Here is a 27876-nt window from a genome sequence, read left to right as displayed (position 1 = left end):
CCCCGTGTTGCTCAAGTAGGTGGGAGGTTAGTCTGCACATCATTCACCTTTTTCAATAGCCATATAGGTAAGTGTGTGTACACTGTGTCTGTCTTTACCAGTAATCAAAACCTACAGACATTGATAAGTATGAACTTTCGAGCTTGGAACAATATAAAGCAATTTGATATCTGAAAAAAAAGGTAAGATTACTGTTTTACTATTTTAATATGAAATACTACTTTTACAAAGTAACAGCCTTGTACAAAAATGTAGCCTTGTAACCATGAGTATTAGCTTAGCACATTGTTAGCTTCTGGCCAGGACTGATCATTTTTAAATGGCAATTTCAGTCTTTAAACTATAATATCTGTTCTACTACCAAGCTAAGCTATGTTAAGCAGGGTGAGGTATGCACTCAACGTACACAGGAACTGTGTGCCATCATAGGCTAACAAGCTAGCTACCTCTTGGTGTTCCCCTTTCGCCAGGCTGGTGTTGATGTTCTGCGGACAGTGAGTCTCTTCCAGGTGTCTTCTGGCTGCTGGCTGATCCTGCTCATCGCTAAAGGAAGACACCACTCTGGAGAGGGCCTTAAAGATGGAGGTGGCCTGCTCTATGAAACGAGCACTTTCCTGTTTTGAACAGGAAAACACATATCCAGATATAAATATAAAAAAAGATTATTATTAATCAAGGATTAATAGAGGATTGTGCAGCCTCGGCAGAGGTATTCATGCTCCAAGTGCTGTCTAGTTCATTTGTTGGGCAAACACTGCATATCTCAGTCAAAACGTCCCCCTGTTAGAGCTTTAGTGAGTGAGGAAATGACTTTGAGAATGAGAAGGAAATTAAGGAAATATGCATATAATAATAATAATGCATTTTATTTAAATAGCGCTTTTCACAACTCAAAGACACTTTACAGTATGAGGGAGGGTAGACAAACAAGGACAGGCAAACAAGTAAATATAGTATATATATAGTAAATATATCACCCCTCATGCTATCTTGTGGCATGATGTATGTTTAAAGCTATCCACATCTCGATTCGTCTGTTTACGAGGATGTATGAAAAAGCAGCAAACAAGTATAAATGTCATGTAGCTGTTAAAATGCATCCACAGATAAAGAAAACAAATATAAATGAATATTCCTTATTCAGAAAACAAGGTACAATTACCTTTCAAATCCACAAATACTTGTGTGTTTTGAAAGTCATCTGATTGTCAACTGATAACTAAAGCCCTCGTTACCTTGGTGAGGTTTGACATGATGGTTTCTTCACCCCCAAAGATGAACGGTGTCTTGCTGTACAGGTGAACGTGGTAACCCAGTGCTGCCTTTGTCTGGAAGGACAACACATGGCGCCTATAAGGGAGAGAAAGCATTCTAAGTATTTTCAAAACAACAACATAAATCCTGTTGTTCGGCCCACTATAAATTCCTCTAAAACAGCGGGCACTCATCTGTTTCACCAGTGACCCTTTCAAGAGAGGGGAAGGCTTTTCATGAAGCCTTTTCACTGGCCGCATACTTTGCTACAAGGTCAATAAAAGAGTGATGTTGCCTTCTTTGATCATTTCACAATAACTGTTCTAATAAATAATCACTCAACCTCTCAGATTTGTCTTGCACCTCCTTGCAATTCCTGGTTGGGCTCTTGACAATTTGTGCTCCCTTCTCAATTGGTAAGTACAGAAATGTCAAACATGTTAGGCTACTTCAATTAGGAAACTTATAGTAATTAGTACATAGAGAAACCCTCCACCAACCACTCAGTGACTACACCGTTTTTGGTAATTGTAACTGTACTATCATGGACAAAATGTGTTACATAAGTGTGAATAAAATCCCTTCCTAGACTTAAGAGTAGTACTATGTTAGTTCAAGTAATACCGAATGGGTCAAACGGTGGGAAGTGTCCTAATGTCCAATGTGCCAAGTTGAGTGCAGGGCCTTGTCAGCCATGAGAGAGTGGAACCCAACTTCCATGGCCCCATTAGCTTTACATAATTCAGCCATCACATCCTAACTAAATGGATGAGCACTGAGGCAGAGCTGGGCTGGTGCTGTAGAAGCAGAGGGGAGCGTAGAAAATATACAGAGAGAAAGAGAAACGGATGGGAGGAAGTGAGGTGTCGGGGAGAATACAGGAAGAAGAGAGAGGTGGAGTGGAAAGGGGACAAAAACCTCTTTTTACATGAATGGACACACAGGACACTGATGTATGTTCAAACATGTGAAATAAGAAAGCAAAACATAACATATTGGCAAAATAGTATACCACATACATACATGGGCTAAAAGTGACATGCAAGAACTAAAATAGTGGACATGTTTTTCCAGGATGTGTTGTTATGTGCCAAGTGCTAGGACTGTTTTAGGTACTAAAGCTTTTATGTGTGCTGCTCCTCTAGCTTGGAACACTATATGCAAAACATTTTGAAACTGAGCATTTTGGTTCCCTTGCATCACTTTAAAGCTCGGATAGATGACATGTTATTAGATATCTGTCATTGTGAATAGGTTGCTAATGTATACCTCTGTAATTATGTTGTATTGATGTCCTTTTTGTTTTCTGTTGTTTTTATGTGTAACCAATGTGCCCTTGAAAAAGAGACTGTTGATCTCAATGGGATTTTCACCTGGTTAAATAAAGGCTACAAACAAACAAACAAAGATTATTGCTACAGAAAAGCCTGGATGTCAGCTATTCTCTCTTGGAGTGAGTGTGCCATGGGGCATTTGGGCATAATAAGTTGAGTGCGGTGTGTGATAGTGGCTCAGTGGTAATTGCACTGCTGCATACACTGTACCTGCATCTGACCCCAGAAAGTAGGCCCTCTGCTTCTAGGCCAAGTAGCACCCATTAATAGAGAGTAGGACAGATGCTTTTTACCGCTTTTCAGAGCATCTAAAGTAGGCAGAAATCCTCTGCTCAATTTACGATAGCTTTAAGTAGATCTCTGCATAGCGGTGCGAAAAATATCACAAGAAGAGTGAAACGCTTCCTAAAAAAACGAATCAAAAACTCTCAAGGGTGCTGTTCAAGATATGCTTACAGGTTCCCATGATGACAATTAAAGCTCTAACCTTGGCATCATTATCGCAATGCAGAGGAGCGCTTAGGGTAATTTGTCGTTATGGGATGGAAGCTTGAAGTTGGAAAAACTAAATGTGAAGAATTGTGAGAAAAGACACCATTTTGTAGAGATAAGTAAAGAAAATATGAGTTATTAGCCATCAAGGTTGATAGATTAGACTGGTCATAGCGTCAAACATTTGCCTATGTGTAGAATATTTCATGAGCATTGCATGGTTATCAAAATGTTCCACAAGCAGAGAGAAGAATCAAAGTACCCCCATATCAAATATTGTACGTATGAAATGGCATACTAAACCATTACCTCCTGTGGGAGTACTTTGGTACTAGGTAGTGGGGATCCTCATACAAATGGTTGAGCATGCAGTCTATAAAATAGATTTGTGACTGTAAATGAACTTTATCTAAGCCTTTAATTTGGATCAATACAACACAGAGTTCTCAGTATTCATTAATGCTGTCCTACCCCGGGGGTAAGTTAAGCACGGCTGCTTTTGAGGCGGTGGTCTTGATAGTGAGAATTGGCAGCTCAGACTGCAGGCTTTTCCAGGAGAAGGTCTGGGCGGTCAGAACTGCAGACGTACATACTGATGCTTCCTTTTCTATGAAGTGTTGGAGAGCAAAGACAGAACATGTGCATAGTGACAAAGCACATTGAACTATCATGAACACAGTAGGCTATACATTCATTAGATACATGTTGTTTTACTGTTTTTAGGAACATTATAAACCTATACTGTATATCCCACACACTTAAGTGATAGTTTAAGGCTTATGCAAATGCTTAGATATAGAATTATAACTGCTTGATTTAGTCAAGCGCCTTACATTACTTGCATCGGAAAATCTTTTTGTGTGCAGAAAATGTGTGTGCGTGTTCATGATCCTTACTCTCCTCAGCTGTACACGCCCAGAGAAGCAGAGCAGAGAAGCTGATGTGGATCTGGGGATGCTGCACACTGTCCACACACAGGTAGTGTGTGCCTCTTACCTCTGGACTCTGGGGAGGGGAAGATACACACACACACACACACACACACACACACACACACACACACACACACACACACACACACACACACACACACACACACACACACACACACACACACACACACACACACACACCACACACACACACACACACACACACACACACACACACACACACACACACACACACACACACACACACACACACACCACACACACACACACACACACACACACACACACACACACACACACACACACACACACACACACACACACACACACACACACACACACACACTAAGCAAACACGCACGCAGGCGCACGTACACCACATGCACTGAAACAGACAAAGGCAGTCAAGGAAAAAGACAAGCAAAGACAGAAAGCCATGGGGAGGGGGGGATGATAAACTGATAGAAGAGTGGCTGAAGAAGATACAGGGGGGAAGGGAGAAGAAGAGGTGGGTGAAGTAAATAGGAAGACATGAGTGAGTGAAAGAAGCATTTGAGGTAGCACCTAAAAGAAAGAGGCTAAGACGGTGAATGTAGTCATGTAAGAAAAAGAGCTGTGAGAGAGACAGTGAGAAAGACAAAGCAGGAGACAAAAGAGGGAGGGAAAAAAAGACAGATAGGGAACAAGAAAAGAGGGAGAGATGCATACGTGTTCAGAGTGACAAGCAGACTCAGTGCTCACACAGGCGTATAAACACACACAGACATTTAAGACACACACACACTTGCATACGTTCACTCATATACAACTGCACAGGTGTGTGTATGTAATGTATGTTACTTTAAGAACTAAATAGATTCCTTAATTGCATGTTTTTAATTGGAAATATTGGGTTGACAAAAACACTATTAATTCAAAGTTTACTAACTAGCTGATGCCAATAATGTGACAACAGTTCCACACATGACAACTGAGCCATCTCCACGAGAACTAAGCAACCACTTGCGGGAATCGTATCATAGATGGCAAAATGTATGCTTATGTGCATGTGTGTGTGTTAATGTGTGTTTGCATGTGTGTACTTCAGGGCTTGCTTCAGTAGATATCAAAGGAAGGGATCCAGTGATGTTAGTAGCTGACCCAGTAGAGTTTGTGCCTGTTGCAGTTTTGGGCAGGACGGTGCTCTGTGAAAACAAACAGCTATATTAATGACGACAAATACAAAACTGACAGCAAGAATCAGCAGTACATTGTAAAGATGCACTAGATTGTTTTGTGATGATGTAAGCTTTACCTTAAAATTAGATTTGTGGATGTGATGTGGGAAGCATTGTGGAGTATGGAAAACCAAGAGGGTCCTGGAAGAAATGTAGAAATAAATGCCAGTTATTTGTGAGCTTAGTAAATAAAAAGCAATTAGAAACATTATCACGTATTTTGCAACGTGTTCATTTGTTTCTCTATTGGTACAGTCTGTTTGCAGTACATATTTGTGTCTGTGTCTCACTGAAAGCATTTGGCAAAGTCATCCAGGTCCACCCAGGTCTCCTGCAGGATGGGATTGACGGGAGTTGTGGGGTCCGAAGTTAAACGATCCTCCAATGCAGTTTTGGGTCGATCTGGAGGGGAGATTAATTTGTGATTGTGAGTGTTAATGATAAAAACATTTTTGTTTAGTTAGACATCTGTTGTAAGGTAGCAAATGTATTTGAAAATGTATTTATATGTAAACATGTATTCAGTATAACTCATTAAATCCTGCAGTGTGTAAATAACTAAAAAAACATGTCCTGATAAAGCTGAGTAGAATGTGTCATGCCACGCTTACCAGATAGCCACTGAATTGCCTGTGACATCTCCTTTATAAAAATGCTGCAAGTATCAAAATGCCTTTCCTCTTGTGACTCATATCAAGTTATCCGAGACTCAAATCATTATCTTAAACACAGTCGAATTGGCCAAACTCCCACATAATGGCATAGTTTAAGCGCACATGCACATCCATACTCCCACTCACTGGCTCCCACAATCTCAATGCATGCAGAGCAAAGTCATAGACGTGCACACAGTCACACACACTCCACCCATAAAACACACACACCCGCACACACAGACACCGTTGCTCTGCCCCCAGGCTCTTCTCGAAGCAACATGTCTGATCAGAAAGCTGAGGCGTGCTGAGCTGTGTGGTATGCTAGCTCAAACCGCAGGTGTTACTAAGCAACTAAACGGGGGCAGAGAGAAGGCATGGAATTGGCTAGTTGTCATAAGGCATACTTTCACAGTCCCATCTTCTTCAAAGTGACTTGGCCAACTGATGGAAGCATGGATGGAAACATGGAGGGAGTGGAGGCGAGATATGAAATATTTCCAATCCCATGAATTGGACTACTCTACAAAGATGCTGTTTAATGCAACTCATAATGAAGATATTGCCTACATTCATCATAAAGAATAAAACAATATCAATGACCGTCTACCCAATCTGGCATCATAATATTTGACCTTGGGAATGCGATCTTGTGTACTGATACAGTGTGGATTACTTTCAACATGAATGTTGGGACCAGCAGTGCAAAGCAGCCGTTTTTACCATTGGATATGCCATCGTTATCCTTCTGCTTGTCCTCTGCAGTAACCTAAAGGGACAGAACGAGAGAGAGAGAGAGAGAGAGAGAGAGAGAGAGAGAGAGAGAGAGAGAGAGAGAGAGAGAGAGAGGGGGATGAACAGGGAGTTGCTGATGGAGTAACACTGCCAGAGAAACGCATCCGCCCTCTAGTGATTCCATGCCAGCTGTGGTGTTGAGCCACTCTCGCCGTACACCACAGGACACGAAACCCGGTTTAATGTGACAAGAACTGCATCCATCCTGCTAAAAACACCACCAGGAAAAACCAGCTCTGATATAATTCCACTGTCGGATGAAGAGTTATTATGTTGTTGAGCATGTTACTTCTCTTAGAGGGGAATTACTCAACAGCTGTGATTTCATGCTTGTCTGCCCAACACAATAAAGAAAAATAGCTAATAAGTCATTGTCAAATCCTTTAGATACTACATTGTTCTGTCTGCGCCACGCGAGAGATGATGTTGCCAGAAAAAAGGCTTCACTGCTGCTTTAAAAACACAAGATAAATGCAAGTGCAAGAAGTGCTACACCTGTATGGACTAAACAAGCGTTCCTCGAGGCCCCTATATTTGTAGTTCTTGTCTTAAACAAAGCTCCCTTGAGGAAAATCCCTGGTGAGTGTCCAGTAGTTTACTCTGCTCTGAATAGGAATGATGTCTTTGTGTCGTGTAACCTTGCAGCAACTCCCGCCAAGACTTTCAGATGAGTCACAGCAAATGTGTGTCTCTGTGTGTGAGTCACAACTTCTTTGAAGAAGTACACAGAGGCCCAGACAGACGGAAAGAGGCATGGCGATAGGGAGGCACATTTTCACTGCAAATAAAAACAAATAAAGATGAGTTGATATAGGAGTGTGTACAACTTTGAGTCAAGCTCCAAGGCATGGGATGAGCTGTCCACCCACCGCATGATATGTGTTAGATCCCTACAGTAAGCGGACAATGAGACTGATAGATGTTACACACAATTCTCGTCGGATTTGAATACGTTGCCATAAAGCGATAAAGCTATAATTATTGTGATTAGATCACAGTTTTGGTCGATTGGTGGAACAAGGCTCATTTCTATAATCCCACACTTGATGGGGTTTTAGTTTGGACAGCCAGACGAGAGCTAAGTATTTGCTCTCCAAAAGGTTATCTCCACCTGAGGCGTAGCCCATTTCTTACATGAATAATATCAAATCAAATCAAGTAAAAGATATATATTTGGGCTTTTCACAGCTCGCAGGCAGAGGGATTTCCATTGATGTCAGAGCCCAGACGGAGTGTAGCTAAAGAAGTATTGAAATGTATTTATCTGGCACAAGTAAACTTAAACCACGGAGGGGCTTTAGCGATTAACCACATTCCAAGCATTTCACTTTAAAACAGCCCCGTTTCACCAAGGTCTACTTCTTTTACCCACACTAATGTTGAGTAAGTAGGCTAATGAGGGTATTAGGGACATCATGTGACACGGCCTTCTTATATTCTCGGTGTTAGGCCCAGAGGTTGATACTCTTGGCCAGAGTAGAGACAAACACGGGAAGGGGCCAAAACAGCACGAGAGCCACCACGTGCTTGTGAAGAGCGGGAACGCACCAAGCAAAAATGTGGCACACATATGACACACCCACAGACCAATACACATGAGTGCATGTGCACACACACATCAAACGACAAACCAAATGAGTGTGTCCATACTGCGCTAGCCTAACCGCTCGATAACTGGTCACAGTTACACAAGAGGGAGATTAATATGAAGGAATGCTAGGAATGAAGTGTAATAATGAACCCCCCAGGAGACACAGACACTGATGGCTCACCATCTAATTGCACTGCTTTTTTCATCAACGCAGTACACGACCTCTTCCTGTATGAAGCCCACGCGCCCCGTTCCCCGCCACCACCACCACACCAGAGATGGTCTTTCCCCATCTCCCTCTGTTTCCTGCTGCGCTTTCATCTCTCCCTGTCCATCTGTCTTCTTCTTTCCATTTTTCAGTTCCAATTTGTCCGTAGAGTTGTCTTCCTTCTTCCTCTTATCTTGCTTTCCCCCCTCGTCTATGTCTGTGTTTGTCTCCCTGCTGCTGCTCTGAACCCCCCTCCCTTCTCTCACTGGTTCTGCGTTTAGTCGATGTGCCCCTGGTCAGTGGTGGCCTGGCTGGGAGACAACAGAAGTGACTTTGAGACTGGGGGATGACAGCCTTGTTGTCACTGAGCTACTCAGATGAGCCTTCAACTGCATACTTACAAAGTAGACGGAGGGGAGAGAGAGGCAAACATGAAACAAGAGAATAATAATAAAGGAGGGAAACAACATTTGGCAACAAAATGCAGACATCTGCTACGACGAATAGCATCACACTGGGTTTCACAGATCCCAATACCTATTTCAATAAATGGCTACGGGTGACCTCAAAAAGAAGATTCTCTGTAACGTGCAAATCACACACAGGCTGATTATAAAAAATCACCCCTAGTAACCAGTAATTGTATGTACCTCTATTTTGCCTGTTGTGCCGTTTGGGTTGTTTGTGGTGCGTTCAGCTGCGTCAGGCTCAAGGCCTCCACTGCATTCAGTCTCCTCTCTCTCAGCGATGGAGACCAGAGGGGATCCATGGGATTGTTTCCCCTGAGCGCTCTTCCTGGCCTCTCTGTTACACAAAGATATAGTCATGCTCTCTGTGGACATGGGTCATTTCATGATCATGACATACACACATCGCATGGTAACACATTTAGAAGTATTATACACCATATCATTTAGAAATGAGTCGTGCATGTCCCTTTATATGCATCAAATGAAACCATAACAGCATTATACCGGAACTGCTGTGTTCGGTGATTAATACTTTTAAAAATCTCTTTCAGTGAGTTTAGTAATAGTAAACTGGGAACAAAGCAATCCTAATGTGCAATTGTTAATGCAAAAATGTTTAATAAAATAAACTGCACATGTCATTAGATTGTTTCGAATGCTAACTGTATCATTCCTGCAGGGACAACTGAGGGCAGAGGTACAGCAGTCGATCATAAATAAAACTGATATGATGATGATAATGTGTTTTTCTTCCCCAGGTATTGGCAGTTTTGTTGCTTTCCTTCCTCTGCATTGAGCTCAGAAAAGGGTTAGCTAAGGACAAGTAATACAATTCAGTTAAACGAGTAGAAGTACATGAAGAAAGAAAAGACTCATCTAGTTTAATTTCTAAGTTTTAGATGATGTAAGTGTACGCACAGCTCCAGGATCGGGCCAGCGCTGCTCTTGACACTGTAGGAGAGAAAAGGGCTGGCCACCTCAATGAACTGCTCTGGTTTGGACAAAGAAAGCTCTGTAAAAAGAGAAGAGAAAAAAAAGAGCTCTCACATCATGCCAGCATGCTTTTTCACACTCCTGACTACATTTTCGCTCCACTCAGAGATCAGCTGATGTCAGATATGCCCGAGCCAGCAGCTATTTTCATTACAGAAATATTGTAGCTATCCTCCTTCTTTTCTCATTTCAACATGTGCTGCAGAATGCCCTCTGTACTGCAGGTTCTAAATATCCTGCATTAGCATTCGCTCTCCTTTCTAGTCATTATTATTTATGACATTCACCTACGCTCTATCACACAATTTGTACTTTTCTATGTGTTAGATTTCCTCCTCTGCACCCTCCTCCTCTTTTCCCCCTTCCAACCTTTTTTCAAAGTTAATTTGAACATTTGTTCATGCCCTGCCTCTTTCTCTGTCTCTCTCTTACTCCGTGGTTCATCCGTGACATTGATCTCCTTCTTCGGGCGGATGAGTTTCCATTGTGGTACAGGTGGAGGTTTGAGTGGTGCCTCAAGCTGGCAAGCCCGGGTTCTGGTCAACAAGACGATGTGGCTGCACAGCAAGGAGAGCCCGTACTGACGAAGGCACTCTGAGGAATTAGCCTGTGTGTCCGCACATAGACAAAAGCACAGATATAAATACACATGCAGTAACAACCAATCAACATGTGAAAAATGCAGTTTCAAAAGATACTCGGTAATATTAATAATTACTCTCACCAGTAACCAACTCCACATGTTAATCACGTCAAACTGTTCAAAGGGGATTTCGACCCAAGATCAGAGAGTGGAGGTGATGCAACACCTCTCACAAAGGAAATCCTGTCCACCAATTAGCCTTAGCATGGGTATAAATAATAAAACAAGTGAAGCCTGTTGAGGGGAAGCATCCAAATAGAACACACCATGCCCCCCGGTCATAAGCCCTGTTACGTTTCATCTCCACCGCCCACTTTTACTTTAGGGCTTCAGTACATTTTTCACATTGCTGTGCTACATAACAGAGGTATGATGGCGTAATAGGGCCAATGCTAAAAAATATATTACAGCGAGAGAGAGTTGGATCAACCTCACACACCACCGACGCCCCTGCTTGCCGTGCATTATGCCTGCAGTGGATGATCTAAAAAAATTATACTTTGAAATCGATTTGTGTGCTGATATAGAAACCGCATGGTCTTATTTTTATCTTGATTTTATGGAAATTATAGATAGACATGCACCCCTGCGTACATTTAGAGTGAAGGGACGAGACAATCCTTGGTTTTCTGCTGAATTATCTAGTCTCCTACATGAGAGAAACAAGGCCTGGGCAAAGGCTAGGAGATCAGGCTCAGAGGTAGAATGGCTGCGTATTAGGCAGCTAAGAAATAGATTCAAATGTCAAAAGTGCTAAATCTAAGTATTATCTGTCAGTTACCACAAAGAACCTGAACAACCCTAGAAAATTCTGGAAAGCCATAAAATCGATATCCACCGGTGATATCCGTAATGAGCTACCTCCGTGCCTTACCACAGCATCTGGCACTATATCGGACAGGGCTACCATGTTAAATTGTTTTAATGAGCATTTTGTGTCCTGTGGCTCTCTGTTTCATTCTGTTTCTAACTCTGCTTCTGTGAACACCACGGTCGGTGACACAGAACAATGTGGTCTGGAAAACCCTTTCAGTTTTACTCCTTTTACTGTTGATGTTGTTCGTGAAGTCTTAACCAAGCTAGATCCTAAAAAGCCGGCTGGTCCGGACAACGTAGAACTTTTCTTTTTAAAGATAGCTGCAGATTTTATTGCTCCACCTCTTACTACTCTTTTTAACCTCTCTCTCAGCACGAACAAAATCCCAAAAGTATGGAAGTCAGCGTATGTCCTGCCTTTGCTAAAAGGAGGGGAGGCCACCTTATTAAACAATTATAGACCCATCTCTAAGTTGTCAGTTCTGGCTAAGGTTCTTGAACGCTTGGTGAGTGAACAAGTAAAGGAGTTTTTATGTACAAATGACATCCTGTCTAATCATCAGTCAGGCTTCAGAAAGCAACATAGCACCATCACTGTCACAATGAAAGTGGTAAATGATATTACGAGTATTTTAGATAATAAGCAGAGTTGTGCAGCTCTATGTGTTGACCTATCCAAAGCTTTTGATACCGTCGATCATCGCATTTTGAAGCAGAGGCTGGTCAGTATTGGCATGTCCAGCCATGCAGTGGGGTGGTTTGTGAACTACCTCTCTGAAAGGTCCCAATGTGTTCACTTTGATGGGCTGTCTTCTGAGTGGTTAAACATCACTAATGGTGTACCACAAGGTTCAGTTTTAGGTCCGCTATTATTCTCTATCTATATTAATAGTTTAGGTGAAAATGTCGAAGGAGCAACCTTACATTTTTATGCGGACGATACCGTTATGTACTGTGCAGGTCCCTCGATTAACGAGGCTGTTGTTAAATTACAGGCTGTTTTTAACACTATTCAGGCTCAGCTCTCTGAGCTTAAGCTTCTTTTAAATGTGGATAAAACCAAGGTAATGCTCTTTTCTAAAGCTAAAGCTAAAAATACACCGGAGACTGCTTTGGATATTGTAACTACGCAAGGAATACAACTTGAAGTGATTACCTGTTACAAATACCTTGGTATCTGGCTTGATGATTGTCTCACTTTTAAATTTCATGTAAATAACCTGCTTAAAAAGCTGAGGGTTAGGCTAGGTTTCTTTTTCAGAAATAAGTCCTGTTTCTCGCTTGAGGCCAGGAAAAGGCTCTGTGACCTTTGTACCTGTGCTGGACTATGGTGATTTGTTATATATGAATGCACCTGCCAATTACCTGAGCAAGTTAGATGCTGCGTGTCACAGTGCACTGAGATTTTTGACAAATTGTAACGCACTAACACATCACTGTACCCTGTATACCAAGGCGGTTTTGCCATCACTTACTGTACGGAGGCTCAGTCACTGGTACTTTTTCATTTACAAAGCCATGTTGGATAAACTACCATCTTATATCTGCTCCCGGATCTCTCTGCGAATTGAAAGTACTTATTGCCTGAGATTGCATGCTCTGGTTTTATTAAATGTGCCAAGTGCTAGGACTGTCTTAGGGAAGAAAGCTTTTAGATGTGCAGCTCCACTAACTTGGAACAGTCTGCAAAAAGAATGGAAAATTACCAAGCTAGTACCACTACATGTTTTTAAAGCTCGGTTGGATGCTACAAAATCAGATGCTGTTGGTACCTGTACATGTGGTTAAATATGTAAATTGTAATCCCTGTACATTTTGCTGTATGATGTCCTTTTGTTGTTCTGTTGTTTATGTTTTTATGTCTTCTTGTGGAACCTACTGCTGCAGGTCTCCCTTGAAAAAGAGATCATTGATCTCAATGGGATTTTACCTGGATAAATAAAGGTTTTGAATTGAATTGATTTAGCAATAAGGAATAACTTGTGATTTTAGCCCAGAAACACCTTAAGCTTCCGGAATTTGCAAATGCAATGCTGTGTAATAAGCCTATATAATGCATGCAATGGACAGCCATGTTCCATACTGCTGCACGTCCTCGCACACACATGCAGAGGTGACTTAGAAGTACTGAAATGTATCTTTATCTCTCAAATGTTGTGTAATTTCATTAACACGTGGGAGTTAATTAGATCAAATTTGGCCATTTAAAAATTGTCTTTATATTTACTTGGATCTATTATGTGCAAGATAAAAATGTCTTCACGCAAATGTGTCTCGTTTCAGTGTGACTGAAGTAAATACATCTGTATGAAATGATCAGGTGTATATATAGCAGCGGAGAGCAGGGATAGAGAAAATACATACCATTTGTCCAAACCCAAAGGAATTATGATGTGGCTGTAAAGGGTAGTAGCTGGCACACACCACTACCTCAGGGGCACCTGAGAAAGTCACAAAGAAACTGACATAAGTAAACCCCACATGCAAACTCACAGAAACACAAGTAAACACAGACAGTCCAATATGGATACACAATATATATATACACACTCCGTGACTGACATTTTACACCTTGCAATGTATCAGTTCGCAGTGCAATTTACTACAACTTAAATGATGGATTGACTCGGATTAAATGCAACGATACAGTGAAACTAAGTGCCATCTAAAAGTAAACCTGATAAAGACGATAGAAAGTGTAATGTAATGTGTTGCCCTGGAGATCTGAAAGCACTATTGGCCTCCACAGGAATAAATAAGAGAGTATGTAGGTTATCTATGGATGGCCCTGCTCCTATGGGGCATCTTAGAGTATGAGGAGCACATGAGCCATGAAACATGGAAAATCAATTTGAAGGACCGTAGAGAAGAGAGCACGGCTGGACTAAAGGCTGTGCATTAAGTATTGAACAGAGAAGTGCTTCTTATGCTGCATAGTGATTTATGCATTTCAATGTATATACTTCAATGGAATACAACAGTGGGCACAAAAACAGTGAGACAGAGAGAGAACGTGTTTTGGTCTTTGCATGCATGTATATGAGGAGCACCTTTTTCTAGAGGAGAAATGTTTTTAAGTAATGCATGTTGTGAATACCTGTCATTGTGTTAGTCACACTTGTATTCCTGTACATCAGCAGAATTAGAGGAACAGACTGCAGGCGCAGGGCAGGTGGGTAAATACGAGGGCAAGAGAGGGAAGAGTGGAAAAGGACGTCCTGCTGTGGCCCAATCATGTTGATTTAAATACTTGAAATGTTTAGTTTTTCAGTACATATGATTCTTTAAATTAATTGTACAACCTAAATAAAGCCTAAACTTTTTAGAATGCGTTTCCACTGCACTACTTTTTAATGTCTTTCATTTTGTGTTGAAAGGTGCTGTATAAATAAACTTGCCTTGCCTAAACTGTATCCCTCTAAGTTAATGACCTGAAACCTCTTTGTTTTCCGAGGACATTCATCACATACCCACCTTTAACTTGGGAGGCTCTTCTGCCCTGCGGGAACACCAAATAATTCACCCTGCCACTGCTCCCTCTGCTGGGTTATTTATAGTCCACCATACACATATTAACCCTCCCTGCGCTCCATAATACATGAGCTCTAGAAAACAGGAAGTGATGCTTGAAACAACAGGAAAGAGGTAGCAGAGCACTGGCTCAGAATTCAAGGTGTTCTGTAATATGTGTGTGAGCGACCTTCAGCCGGGAGTGTATTTCAAGTCTCACCGCAAAACATTAAACAAATATGAATGTTGCAAAGATATACCACGTATTTCTGGAATAATAGAATGGTATCATTGATAGGATTGAGTTCCTGTAGGACAATGAAATATTCATTGTCACGCTCCATAGCAGTTGAATTATGGATGCAGAGGGAGGAAAATAGAGATGTACACACACAGTGCATTAACAAACTGTACATATATACAAATAGAAATACTGCATACAGTATAGTGCAGCACATAAAGTAGACCATCAATATCATTTTTCAAACAGCCCACTGATGGAGTAATGAGCTGTACTTAAGTATTATGTGCATTCGAATGCTCTCAATCTAATGGATGATTGATTTAATTGACTCACTCAATTATTGTGGAAGCAGAGTGTGTAATAGAGATGTATGTTTCCGGGTTTGCATGTTTGCATAATTGCATGCCTTTCTGTGTTTGTGTGCTTTTGTGTGCTTTTGTGTGTGTGTGTGTGTGTGTGTGTGTGTGTGTGTGTGTGTGTGTGTGTGTGTGTGTGTGTGTGTGTGTGTGTGTGTGTGTGTGTGTGTGTGTGTGTGTGTGTGCTTTTGTGTGTGTGTGTGTGTGTGTGTGTGTGTGTGTGTGTGTGTGTGTGTGTGTGTGTGTGTGTGTGTGTGTGTGTGTGTGTGTGTGTGTGTGTGTGTGTGTGTGTGTGTGTGTGTGTGTGTGTGTGTGTGTGTGTGTGTGTGTGTGTGTGTGTGTGTGTGTGTGTGAGACTGTGACACAGTTCAGTCCTTTACTTTTCTCCTGCTCTGCGGGATCATTCTTGCAGTCATTAAAGCTGGAATCTTTCGCTGCAGCTGAATCTGCAGTCTGAGGCTTCGTCTCCAGCAAACTCTCATCCGGTAATGTAAATATCGGAAGGGTTTTTTGTAAGAAATCCCAGGTTTTTCCCAGGTTTACGGACCTGAAAGGAGGTAAAAATAGGATTAGGAAATAGGCGACAGTATTATAGTATTGGGTTGAAAACACCTGCATTTTTAAGATGGATTTGACTGTAATTTATTTTGCTTCCAATACAAAATGTTTTGAGCAAGCTCTCAACACTATGACTTCTGCTTTAACAGATGAAGTCTACCATTTCTTCACACTGTGTACATCCCCCTATTTGCAATACAACGGGCTGCAGTTCTTACATCATTAAATCTCCCCGACATTCTTTAGAATACATTTAGCTTCTGCAGGAAAGGCAAGTTTATTTGTACAGCACATTTCATCCACAAAGGCAATGCAAAATGCTTTACATAATGCCTTTAAAACTATTTTAAAGCATGAAGACCTTCAAATGCAAATCAAAACAGAGACCTAAATGAAACACAACCTCACTGACACAACCGAACATATTGAAGAAACCAGTGAAGAATGACATTGAAACAGGCTAGCTTCCTTACAATGCCAGATGTATGGGTCATCTCAGTACACTTGCTGAACGCATGGTAAAGCACGTTAGTGTACCAGAACAAGTGAACACTATTGTTATGTGTGATAAGCAACTCAAAGGTATAGTATGAGCTCATGTTATTTTCCTTGAAGAACATCACTGTGGTGTTAGCTTAAAGGTTTACTTTATGGATGTTCAGCCTGATCCTGTCATTCTAATGTGAGGAGGACATCTACTCTTTGTTTGAACTGCAGCCTGCATTTCTTTTTGAATACTGAATGTATCTCCATAAGAGGGCAGAGACATATTGTTGGTAAAATAGTTCCTCCATCTTGTTAGCTCAGCAGTTGTGGAAGGTAGAGACAGTGGTTGAAAATGATGCACCAAAAAACGAGTACAGTTTTCTGGGTTACAAAAACATCTCCTCTGTGCTAATTGTTAGCATTAACCAGAATAATGAAAATCACAATTCTTCTTATGCCAAACAGCTGCCATTATATCATGCTAGTAGTACACAAGCAAAACACTCAACACCAACCATATTTTACAGAGCAGAAATTTTAATTTTGTTGCCACAATTTAGGTATAATTGCACTTTTGTCAATTTAAATGGTAGCAGATGTTGTAAATAGAATTGTATGTATGTACCTATGGTATGTACAGTATGTGTGTGATGTGTGGGGGTGGGGTGTTGGGGGTGTGGGAGAATGTGTGTGTGTGTGTGTGTGTGTGTGTGTGTGTGTGTGTGTGTGTGTGTGTGTGTGTGTGTGTGTGTGTGTGTGTGTGTGTGTGTGTGTGTGTGTGTGTGTGTGTGTGTGTGTGTGTGTGTGTGTGTGTGTGTGTGTGTGTGTGTGTGTGTGTGTGTGTGTGTGTGTGTGTGTGTGTGTGTGTGTGTGTGACTGCAGACCCACATGTCACGAATAAATCCGTAACACAAACATGTACAGCCCCTGAACGTGTTGATGGATTCCCCAGACACACACTAACAGCAGCTAGCCTGCCGAGCTGCAGAGAATAACACCACCCAGCTCCACTCCTAAACACTGTTGCCCCATTGAAGTTCCATCACTGACAAGCCGAGATTCTCCACTCCTCTCCTCCTTTATTATAAATCTGCTTGTGTCTCAGTAGTTTCTCCCAAAGTGTGACTTTCCATACCACTGTAGACAGATGCACATGTTTCTTTCTTTGCTCCAGTAGATTCTATAAAATGGTATATTTGACAGGAAGAATTCACTGCTTGTCAAACTGTGTGATTGCCACAGCCTTTGTTTTTATAAACTATCAGATATTAGATAGTCCCACTTTGGTGCAATAGTAGCAAAGAAAGATTATCAACGGCATTAACATAGGCACATGTATGTAAGTCACTTATCTATGGATTTAGGAAGTGATGCGGAAGACAGAGGTACAAGAATGGATCAGACCAATCAGGACCTTACCTTAAAGGACGGATTTCTGGGATCCAGCCAGTGAGGGTTTGGATAAAGCTGAACTCACCCATCTCCCTGCTGGCCTCTGACGTTACACTGGGAATCAAATACACACAACACTGTAGAAAAAGACAAACTAGAGACTTCCTATAGTGGCATTGAAACAGTTCTAAAATGAAACCTTTGATGTTATGGTTTCAATGTGAAATCACAAACATGTTTCCCACTAAATTGCATTAACTACTGACAATGAAACAACAATTATTAGCACTTGTTTTACGTCTTGATTTTAGCATTATTTTTTAGTACTCACACCAGAGAAGAAAACAAGGTAACATTTTAAACAAGATGTTTGTGACAATAATCCATAACAAAGAATGCCAAAACAATAGGATGTTCAAATTGACTCTTGTTACAAAATAATTGATTAACACCATTTTACCATTTAAGGCACCATTCAAAGCTCATATAGTAAAAAGTGTTTGGTGTTATCATAACCAGCCTGGACTTTTTCTGCCGTCTGTTTGACTGTCAAAGGGACAGGCTGATCTTATATTGTTCATTTTGAAATGTGTCGTATGTGTAACGCAATTATAATTGAAGTCGATTTAACCAATTTTCTGGTGTGTGTGAGTGTGTATTCTCAGTTGAAACAGATGCCTGCAGCCCTCTTGGGATCCTGTGGCCAACCTGTCCAGTCCACAGTCATGATACCAGAGAAGGTGAAATCACCACTAGATGAGTAATGCCAAAGCTCATAACCACTACAAAAAAAATCTTAAAAAGCTGCTCGACACAAAAGTGATGGAGCCTTTAAACTAATCTGTTTGTTAAAAAAAAAAGACTACATCCTTTCATATGAGCCCCAGCAGACACCTGGGCAAAGTTTGGGACTATTTCAGTACGAAGAACTTTCACTATGGTTCATAAATAATTCACAAGGAAAAAGACTCCTTTGTTTCCTGTCTTGGATAAAACATTTATGTCTCGACCTTTTGTGAACACTGGAACAGCCACTTTACACACGCCATCACAGACACACATAACGCCTGTCTGTCACCGAACTCAAGACAGCCCCAAGGCAGAGAGTAGGTCACATGAAGGTTTGGTGGCAACTCAGCAAAACACACTTTAAGGGGTTCAAGTGCAAGTGTACGAGCTGTAAGTAGTTTAGTTTACTTCATCGGGTGTTAACATGTCAGCTTTTTTTAAATGTCCCCAATAGTTCAGCATGAAACATTAGGTATCTTTCACACTGTGATCTTGAATACTTTTTGAATCTGATTTGATCTGGCAGGGTCAAAATGTTAAAAACAATAATAATAAAAAAATCACAGTAAGTTTAATATCCTACCTTCATTTTGTTCATTGCAAATTACTCTAATGCAATTGGGTAATGGTACCATCCTTAACACTGCTTTACTTAGTTAGGTTAGTGTAAAGTGTAAATAGTATAATGGGTAAATATGCATAGTGCATTTTTAAGGTGGTCTAATTTGAGTTAGGGTGCATACAGTAGTTTGAATACACTTGGAATAAGCTGGAGTCTGTTCCTCAGCCCTCTTACTTTAAGACTATTAGAAGTGTTTCTCAACTCCTTGAGACGCTTATGTAGTCTCTGCTGGAATGTCCGGTAACTCACTTTGTGTTGGCCACCTTAATGAGAGCCTTAGCCAACAACATTGGCCACAGCTCTGACTGACAGGTGGAGGCTGGGAGAAGCAAGTTGTTTTCTTCATCAAATGGCATTGAATCATCTACTGTTATCTTCCTCCAACAACCCTGAAAACAAGGAAAGAACAAACAGTGAGTGAGGACGTGTAATCAAAGCAAATTAACTAAATAATTCAACATTTGATTTGTTTTAAGTTCCTTAGAGTGGCACAATTAGATGCTCCATGATTACTGGGAATCGATACACAAGGTTTTGCAAAAGATACTGAGTTATGAGGTTCCTATGGACTACATGGTACTCTATCTGGGCAATTGTACAGAGGGAAATGTTCACTACATAGATGTCTTGTAAAAATACTGTTGATAGCTGGCAAGAAAGCCACAACTAGGAAATGGTACAAGGTGGAGCCTCGTGCTGTGGAGCGGTGGATGGAGATCGTGGAGGAGATTCATATCATGGAAAAAATGACATATCGACTGAGACTACAAGAAACACATTATGAAAAGAAATGGGAGAAATTGTCAATGTTTAAGACACAAACAAGCGACAAGGAATACGGACTGATTGAATAAGAAGAACTGTTCTGATGCATTTTATTTTTTATTTTATATTATCTCTGTATGTGTATCTATAGCTGTGTTGCATTGTTTATTTTTGTTTTGGTTGTTATGTACGTGCACAGCTGTTGTTGTAATGCTTTTATGTAATAAAAACTAAGTGGAAAAAAAAACAACTCCATGATTACACACAAAATAATCAGCTTAAAAAAGGCATCATCTCACAGTATATTTGTAAAGCTGATCGAATTGCGCTTTTTGCACTGATATTTGAGCTCCTGTATGTTCACATTTGGAAATGAGAGCTTCTCCGACCAGAATGGAGCAATGCCTTCAGGGCTATACTGAAATGGCACTGACATCGGCTGATTAGTTATCAGCTGTTAAATCATATGCTCATTGATGCCTCATCTTGCTGATCATCAGCTGACTAGTAACATCCAATCAAATGTGCATCAGTGTGTTAGGCAGCTTTCATAACCTTACAAATCTCACTTTGATTCTGCTTCACGACAACACAGGCAGCACCAGCAACCACTGATCTAATGCTCTGGTACATTAACAGGTTTCAATTCATCTGTACTGAAGTGTTTTATATTAATTGTTCAAATTAACTTAATAACAATTTACAGTGAATTCCTTGACCCTAAATCTTTCTGACTCAAAAAACTCATTTAAACAGTCAGTACATGGTTAGGAAAACAACTGCATGTAAAGGAAATAAGAGGAACTGATGGGATTGGCTAGAGACTGTGATACCAGCCCCTGACATATTCACTGCCGAGGTAATTTCTTGGATTCCTCCTTCATTTCCAAATGTGCCACAGGTGTCACTCAGATCACATTTTCCCTCAAAGCGCAATGGGTAACTCGTGACCTCAAAGTCTCTGATCCGAGGACATTTCCACACCTCTCCTAGCGTCAGCTACCTTGCATCCTGTTTGGTGTCGAGGATTATTACATGCTGCCTGTGGTGTGGTCTGTTCACTGGCCGTCTGGGGGAGTTTCACACTGCTTGTAAGAAAAAGCAGGTCATAATCTGACTGACTGATCACAGCTGTGCCCTAACATAACTGTATACAGAGTGGGCGAGCAGACTTTATGTCTTGCTTGTTCTTCCACTTTCTTGTCAAACCATCGCCCTGAGGAAGAGCTGGATGTGTTCGGAGACGGGGTAGAATGCAGTGTGAAAGGGCAAGTAAGAGGAGAGAGGAAGAAGAGGCGGAAAGGAGAGACGGAGCTGAGGGACTGAACAAAAACGGGCTGAGAAAATGGGAATGGAATGGGTATTCACGAGGTATTCACTGCGGCATGAAGGAGACAAAAAGACTGGTGTGAATTGGAACAATAAGGAATCATATGAGCAGTGGATAAGAGAGTAGCCTATGAGCAATAACATGGGAGGAAGCAGGAAGGATGAATGGGGGCTGGGTGCTTAATGCCATCTCACAACCATCTGTTAGCGTGCTATGGTTGGCACGGGGACTGCTGCCTACAACCGTGTGATGTCAAGGCAAGAGTCACAGTGCTACAGAACACCATCTATTTGAGCTCTCTCTTCTTTTTTCACTTCCTCGCTGACCCAAATTGTTGTGCTGGAAGAAGTTTCCTTTCTGAAATGACACCATGATTTAGTGTCCACTACTTACAGATCTGTGGCAAGCAACACACATACTGAAACAACTAGACCAACAATATCAAGATGTATCCCAATGCAATGATGGTCTTTGATCAAAAGGGAAACACCAGAAACATCTTAACATAAAATATATTTGAATGACATAAAGCCCTACCATGGTTGTGCCTGCTCTCATGATCTTACTTGGCGTGGATACTCAACATGCCTTATCTACTCGTCAGGCAATATGAAGCCCGTCCACTTTTGGCACAGTAGTGAGACTGATTGATCTGAGCTCTGAGTGGATAAGGCTTTCTCATCCCCCCCCCCCTCCAACCTCTCTTTCATGTGGCCTGCTAAACAATACAATGCAATCTTAAGTCATCCATTTCCTCAAGTGCGCCTCTAAAATGTTAATAACAAAGAGGCATTGAGAAGCAATGACTTCATCTGCATGTCAGAAATGTAGTGGTCTTAAAAACTACATATTAAATAGACTAAGAGTAGGTGGATGTGTGCGTGTGCGTGTGTGTGTGTGTGTGTGTGTGTGTGTGTGTGTGTGTGTGTGTGTGTGTGTGTGTGTGTGTGTGTGTGTGTGTGTGTGTGTGTGTGTGTGTGTGTGTGTGTGTGTGTGTGTGTGTGTGTGTGTGTGTCAGGCTCACCATCCAGTAGAGTCTGACCAGGTATTTTCCATAGATGTTGTAGAGTGGCACATGACCTCTGCCCACCTTACACAGTGAGTAGATGTGATCCCAAGGTCTCCAAATATCTTGTGTTGTATCTGAATTGTTATGCAGCATCCAAACAATATATATCTCACTGATGATCCACCTCATCAGCTAAGAGTAGAGTAGAGAAGGAAGAGAAACATTATCATGAGTTAACCGACTATCAACCTTGAAATCTCTTTCAATATCATTCACAAAATCAATAGGGCATTGCATTACCCAAGTGTAATTCACTCTGTCATTCAAACGTCACCCTGTCTGACATCTGAAGTACACTATTCAAGTGCTGGTCAATACTGGTGACTGAAAAGTCAGTGCAATGCTTTATAGAAAAGAAGAAATAACAATTGAAAACAAACCTCACTGCAAATCAGATGATCATTTGGAGAGATCAGTTCAAAGGTCATTGGATTCTCAACAACTGTGATACCCTAAAATAGAAGATTGCAATATATAATATAACAATTAAATAAAGAAGACTTTCACAGCCAGATGACGGACGGAAAAGCTTTATGCACTCAGAATATTTTACAGTGTGTGGTTGTATTTCTACACATCATAACTAGTCATTAGAATACACACATTGGCCATCTTGCGTCATCTGTTTATAATGGACATGAATATGTAACCCACGTAACAATTCTCTCCTCCTCAAAAGGTCCTCAACTGGTCTAACCTCACCATGATACGCCCAAGACTGTGTCTGCAATGAATATTTCAATATGAAGTTAATATATTCTACCATCTTACTAATTAAAACTGATTAAATGGGTCAGATGGTGGGGAGAGAGATCAGCTGAAGGTCAATTAAGGTTGTGTTCTCTCGAGACGTCACAGCAACTCTAAGTGGGAACCAAACTTGAAAAATATTTCCGTCAATAACACAGCTCTGTAAATAAGGACCGGTATAGACTAATGAAGAGAGTTTGACAGAAGAGCCTCGCCTGTGTCTGCACAGCTGATTTCTTTTGTGTTTATCCTGTGTTCCTCTTGTATGAAATGAATGAAATGCTTTCGGCCTCTTGAGTGGAAAGGCAGCTTTTGACCTGGCAAGGACTAAATGTAAAAGCAGGACGTTTGTAAAAATAGCTTAATACTGCACTGAGAGAGGGGGAACAGAAAATCGGAGTGATTAAATTAAAACTATATTGGAGGTGACTACAGAGAAGATATCCTTAACTACATTTCACATTAGGTGGCAAATAATAAATATACTTTGCCAATACAGCTAATGGCTGCAACAAACAGCTACTTAGAGTAATTCCCCTGACATGTTTTATTAGAAAACTAATACTTTCTGCAAGTATATGTAGTCTATTTGTCATTGTTATCTACAAAAAGGGGGGACATAAATGACAAGTGACTTTAAAACTGGTTATTTTTTATATATATACTGTACATTTAATTTCCAGTGATATCAGAAACATTTTCTAACAGGGCTATTCAATTGGCGGCCCGTGGGCCAAATCCGGCCCCGGGGTGATATTTACTGGCCCTGAGTATAATGTTAAAAAGTAATCACATTTTGATTTAATTTTTTTCAAGATTTTTTTCTTTTGGGCCAGAGTGCCTTTATTCCAGAGAGGGTGTTAAATTGAGAGATAGAGGGGAAGACATTGCCTGAAAACTTGGGCGGGCTCGGGTTTCGAACCCACCTACTAGCTACTGTAGTGACAACTCCTGTCATTTATTGCATCTCTGCGTGAATGATTAGATCATTTCACCTAAATGAAATCACATGACATGATGTTGACGGTTAAATTAGCTTCACATGTTGGTCTACTGAATTCTGAACGTGCCATTTAGATCTATTACATTACATTACATTGCATTTAGCTGACACTTTTATCCAAAGCGACTTACAATAAGTACGTTCGACCAACAAAATACAAACTTGAAGAAAACAGAATCATATAAGTACATCAGGTTTCATAGAGCAAAAACATTTCAAGTGCTACTCAACTGGCTTTAGGTAAGCCAGTCCTTTATTAGTATATAAGTGCTTTGTTAATAATTCTATCGCTCGAAGTGGAGTCGAAAGAGATGAGTTTTCAGTCTGCGCCGGAAGGTGTGTAAGCTTTCTGCTGTCCTGATGTCAATGGGGAGCTCATTCCACCATTTTGGAGCCAGGATAGCAAACCCACGTGTTTTTGCTGATGGGAACTTGGGTCCCCTTCGCAGCGAGGGTGCAGCGAGCCGTTTGGTTGATGCAGAGCGGAGTGCACGTGCTGGGGTGTACAGTTTAACCATGTCCTGGATGTAGGAAGGGCCAGATCCATTCGTAGCATGCTACGCAAGTACCAGTGTCTTGAAGTGGATTCTAGCAGTTATCGGAAGCCAGTGGAGGGAGCGGAGGAGCGGCTCTATAACGGCCTTGGGGCTATGTTGTTTGATTTAATTAAACACAATATATGCACTCCACTATGCTGTTGTAGTATTTACTGCATCTGAAGCTCTTATTATGATTGCTCATATTTCAAGCCATCTTTTTCCCGGCCCCTTGCTTTAGATCATTTTCATCAACCGGCCCCCATTCCAAACTAATTGAATAGCCCTGGTGTATACCTTCATGACCAATGTGCTTTCTCCTGTTTATTATTGTTTCCTATTTGAACCACTATATTCGATATATGAAAACAGACATTCTAAGTGTATGTTTATCATTATACAGTGCAATAGAATACCTGTCGTAGTTTTGGACAGGTACTACACATGATGTTACCTTGACAATAAACTCTGTAGGACGTTTCCAGGAGTGCACTCTCACAGATGGAGGCAGGGATATTTTCCCCTCAGGATCTTCAAATAATGGCTAAAGAAAAAGCAAAAAAAGTTAATTTGATACGAAACACAACAAAAACAAAGAATAAAGATACATTTAGTTGTATAGTGAAATAAAACACTTTTTTGACAGTTCACTGAACAGTACACCAATATATCAATATACAAAGCAACAATTGTATACTCCAGATTTACAGCATGAGGAGTCTTGTTCGAGTTTCCATCAGCTCCTTTACTTGAGTCCCATTTCTCCAGGTTGACTTCTGAGTCATTCCACTCGGGCCAAATGGGAAACCTGCATCTCCAAACACCTCCAAGGCTCTCAGAGGAAGTTGCTCCCACGGACGATGCTCTGAAATAATGACACATAACTATTAATTAAATGTGTTAGCTTGTATTTTTCTTTTTGTCAATATTTAGCAACAAAATTAGCCAGTACTGTACCAGACATTCAGTCCAGTACAACCCTGTTTTTGTCATGCCATATGCGATGTAGTGACATCTCTTCTAAAGTGATTACTTCAGGTTTTGACGTATAGAAACACATTGGCTCAAAGTAACAAACTACGTATACTCAAGTACTGAACTTAGGGATCATTTTAGGTAATTTAGGTACTTGTACTTTTGTTGAGTATTTCAATTGTTAGCTTCTTTGTACTTCAGTAAATCATGTGCTTTTACACTACATGTATTTAATATATTTAGTTACTTTGCAGATTTGGATTATTGATGTGAAATAAAATCAACACTTTTGTTACACCTTCAGTAACATTCACAAACTACCCTGCAGTAAATAAAGTGACTTTGGTGCACCTTTACCAGCTTTGGTAACACTCTAATGCATCAATAATTATAATCAAAACATATACTGTTTATTATTCTGAATTTAAAGCTAATACTTTTGTATTTTTATTTGAGTAACATTTGGAATTCAGGACTTTTACTGGAAACGAGTATTCCTACACTGTACTTTTACTTAAGCACAGGAAGTACTTCTCCCACCTGTGCGGAAACAGATAGATAGTACATATCTGTGAACCATTCATAAAACCATAAATTCAGCCACAGTTAATAAAGTATGGTGTCTCGATTAGTACATACTGAATGCTAACGTTAGCTTAGTTGTTTGCTGATATGCTGCTAACGCTAATGTTAATGCTAACAACAGCTGGTCTTAATTAACGCCCGATTGCTAACATTATCCGAACTCACTCAGTCTGTCGTTCGGATAAAGAGACTTTACTGGAGGTCTCCTTTTTCTTGAGCGATGCCTTGGACATTGCCCCTGGTAAAATAAACCTGCAAGCAAATGTACAAATAATCAAAAAGTCAGGTAGCTTGCCGGGGGTACATTTGTTTGGTTATGTCTCTGCTCTTCAAAGTTTCTCGTTGCTCAGCAACGGAGCCTTAAGGTGGGCGGGGTCTGCAGCTGTTGCATCACTTGTTACTATCGTGAGGGATCGGCAGATTTTCCATAACAACTAATCTATTTACAAAGCAGCAAAGAAACCTTATCAATTAAAAAGCTGACAAAATAAAACAATAGATTGAAACTGAAACCATCCAGAATATCGCCTCAGTTAACTTGACTCAGTAGCCTACCTTCCTCGAACCATCTTGATGAAAGTGTAACATTAAAAGCGTCACAAAGGTTGCATCTTAATGAATATCATGGCATTGAATATAATTGTTTTGCCTTAAATTAACAGATCATAGTGTAAAACCACACAATTGCACCTCCTATCAGTAAAACCAATACATCTGTATTATGTCAAAGTTTTAACTTTTTCTATGAAATGTTGTATTAATTTCATGCAGATTGAAGTATTGGCATTTAATGAGAGTTCCTGTAATGTAATACACCACAATACTGGTACACCTCCACTGCATTCCTGCTTCACAAACAGTTGTGTGTGTGTGGATGAGAGAGTACAAGCCATAGTGGTGAAGACATTGTCTGATGACTATCACACACTGTTTCTTAAGTGAAATCACATGGTCCTGTCTCCCTCTCTCTCAGGCACACACAGACATGTGCAGAGTCTGAGTCATACATACATTTCACAAATACAACTTCATCTGTTGCACTGTGTGTCTTCAAGGATAACTTAAAACCATGTTGTACGCATACACATGTTGTGATCTTGTTTTTCACATGCACAACTCTATACATTGTGGCCATTAATGCTTACAGTACAGTGCTGGATGATATAACATCTAGACTTGTGAGTCTTATTCTAGCCATTGACTTTACCATTTGCTATTAATCTGTGCTTTTCATTAGGTAACCAACACTTAGGCCTGCTTTCAAAGATCAAATGATGTTGCCATCTCACTCTGAAGAGTTGCAGAATTTACACTCGATCATGGTTTATATATCTGCCACACCACACTAAGCCACACATGAGGCAACTTAATTATTCATTTTCGTTCACAGAAGATTATATGAACACTATATTATTTGGTGAATGTTGAGCAAGAGCAAAACTGCCCCAGTTTCTTGTACATGGACAAAAATAAAAGAATACAGTGGA

The 27876-nt window shown here is 40.6% G+C and overlaps 1 protein-coding gene across 1 annotated transcript in view; it reads right to left on the bottom strand.

Moving 5' to 3' along the window:
• Positions 1 to 26728, bottom strand: part of adgb (androglobin) — a 41971-nt gene extending 15243 nt beyond the window's left edge. Inside the window, exons 1-20 of the mRNA XM_034076660.1 lie at positions 26555 to 26728; positions 25538 to 25694; positions 25284 to 25373; positions 22921 to 22992; positions 22496 to 22672; positions 19626 to 19765; positions 17993 to 18079; positions 15910 to 16076; positions 13784 to 13860; positions 10393 to 10567; positions 9886 to 9979; positions 9148 to 9301; positions 6627 to 6672; positions 5541 to 5652; positions 5328 to 5391; positions 5116 to 5217; positions 3977 to 4085; positions 3552 to 3687; positions 1236 to 1350; positions 447 to 614 (exon numbers count right to left, since the gene is read on the bottom strand). Coding sequence (XP_033932551.1) covers positions 447 to 614; positions 1236 to 1350; positions 3552 to 3687; positions 3977 to 4085; positions 5116 to 5217; positions 5328 to 5391; positions 5541 to 5652; positions 6627 to 6672; positions 9148 to 9301; positions 9886 to 9979; positions 10393 to 10567; positions 13784 to 13860; positions 15910 to 16076; positions 17993 to 18079; positions 19626 to 19765; positions 22496 to 22672; positions 22921 to 22992; positions 25284 to 25373; positions 25538 to 25694; positions 26555 to 26622 — 2310 coding nt within the window. The 5' untranslated portion in view covers positions 26623 to 26728. The remainder of the gene's footprint in view (positions 1 to 446; positions 615 to 1235; positions 1351 to 3551; positions 3688 to 3976; positions 4086 to 5115; positions 5218 to 5327; positions 5392 to 5540; positions 5653 to 6626; positions 6673 to 9147; positions 9302 to 9885; positions 9980 to 10392; positions 10568 to 13783; positions 13861 to 15909; positions 16077 to 17992; positions 18080 to 19625; positions 19766 to 22495; positions 22673 to 22920; positions 22993 to 25283; positions 25374 to 25537; positions 25695 to 26554) is intronic.
• Between the last annotated feature and the right edge of the window lie 1148 nt (positions 26729 to 27876).

The sequence above is a fragment of the Pseudochaenichthys georgianus genome, chromosome 24, assembly GCF_902827115.2.
Source record: "Pseudochaenichthys georgianus chromosome 24, fPseGeo1.2, whole genome shotgun sequence".
Taxonomy (NCBI): Eukaryota; Metazoa; Chordata; class Actinopteri; order Perciformes; family Channichthyidae; genus Pseudochaenichthys; species Pseudochaenichthys georgianus.
Note: the sequence above shows the minus strand (reverse complement) of the source record. Positions and strands in the feature narration are given on the sequence as shown.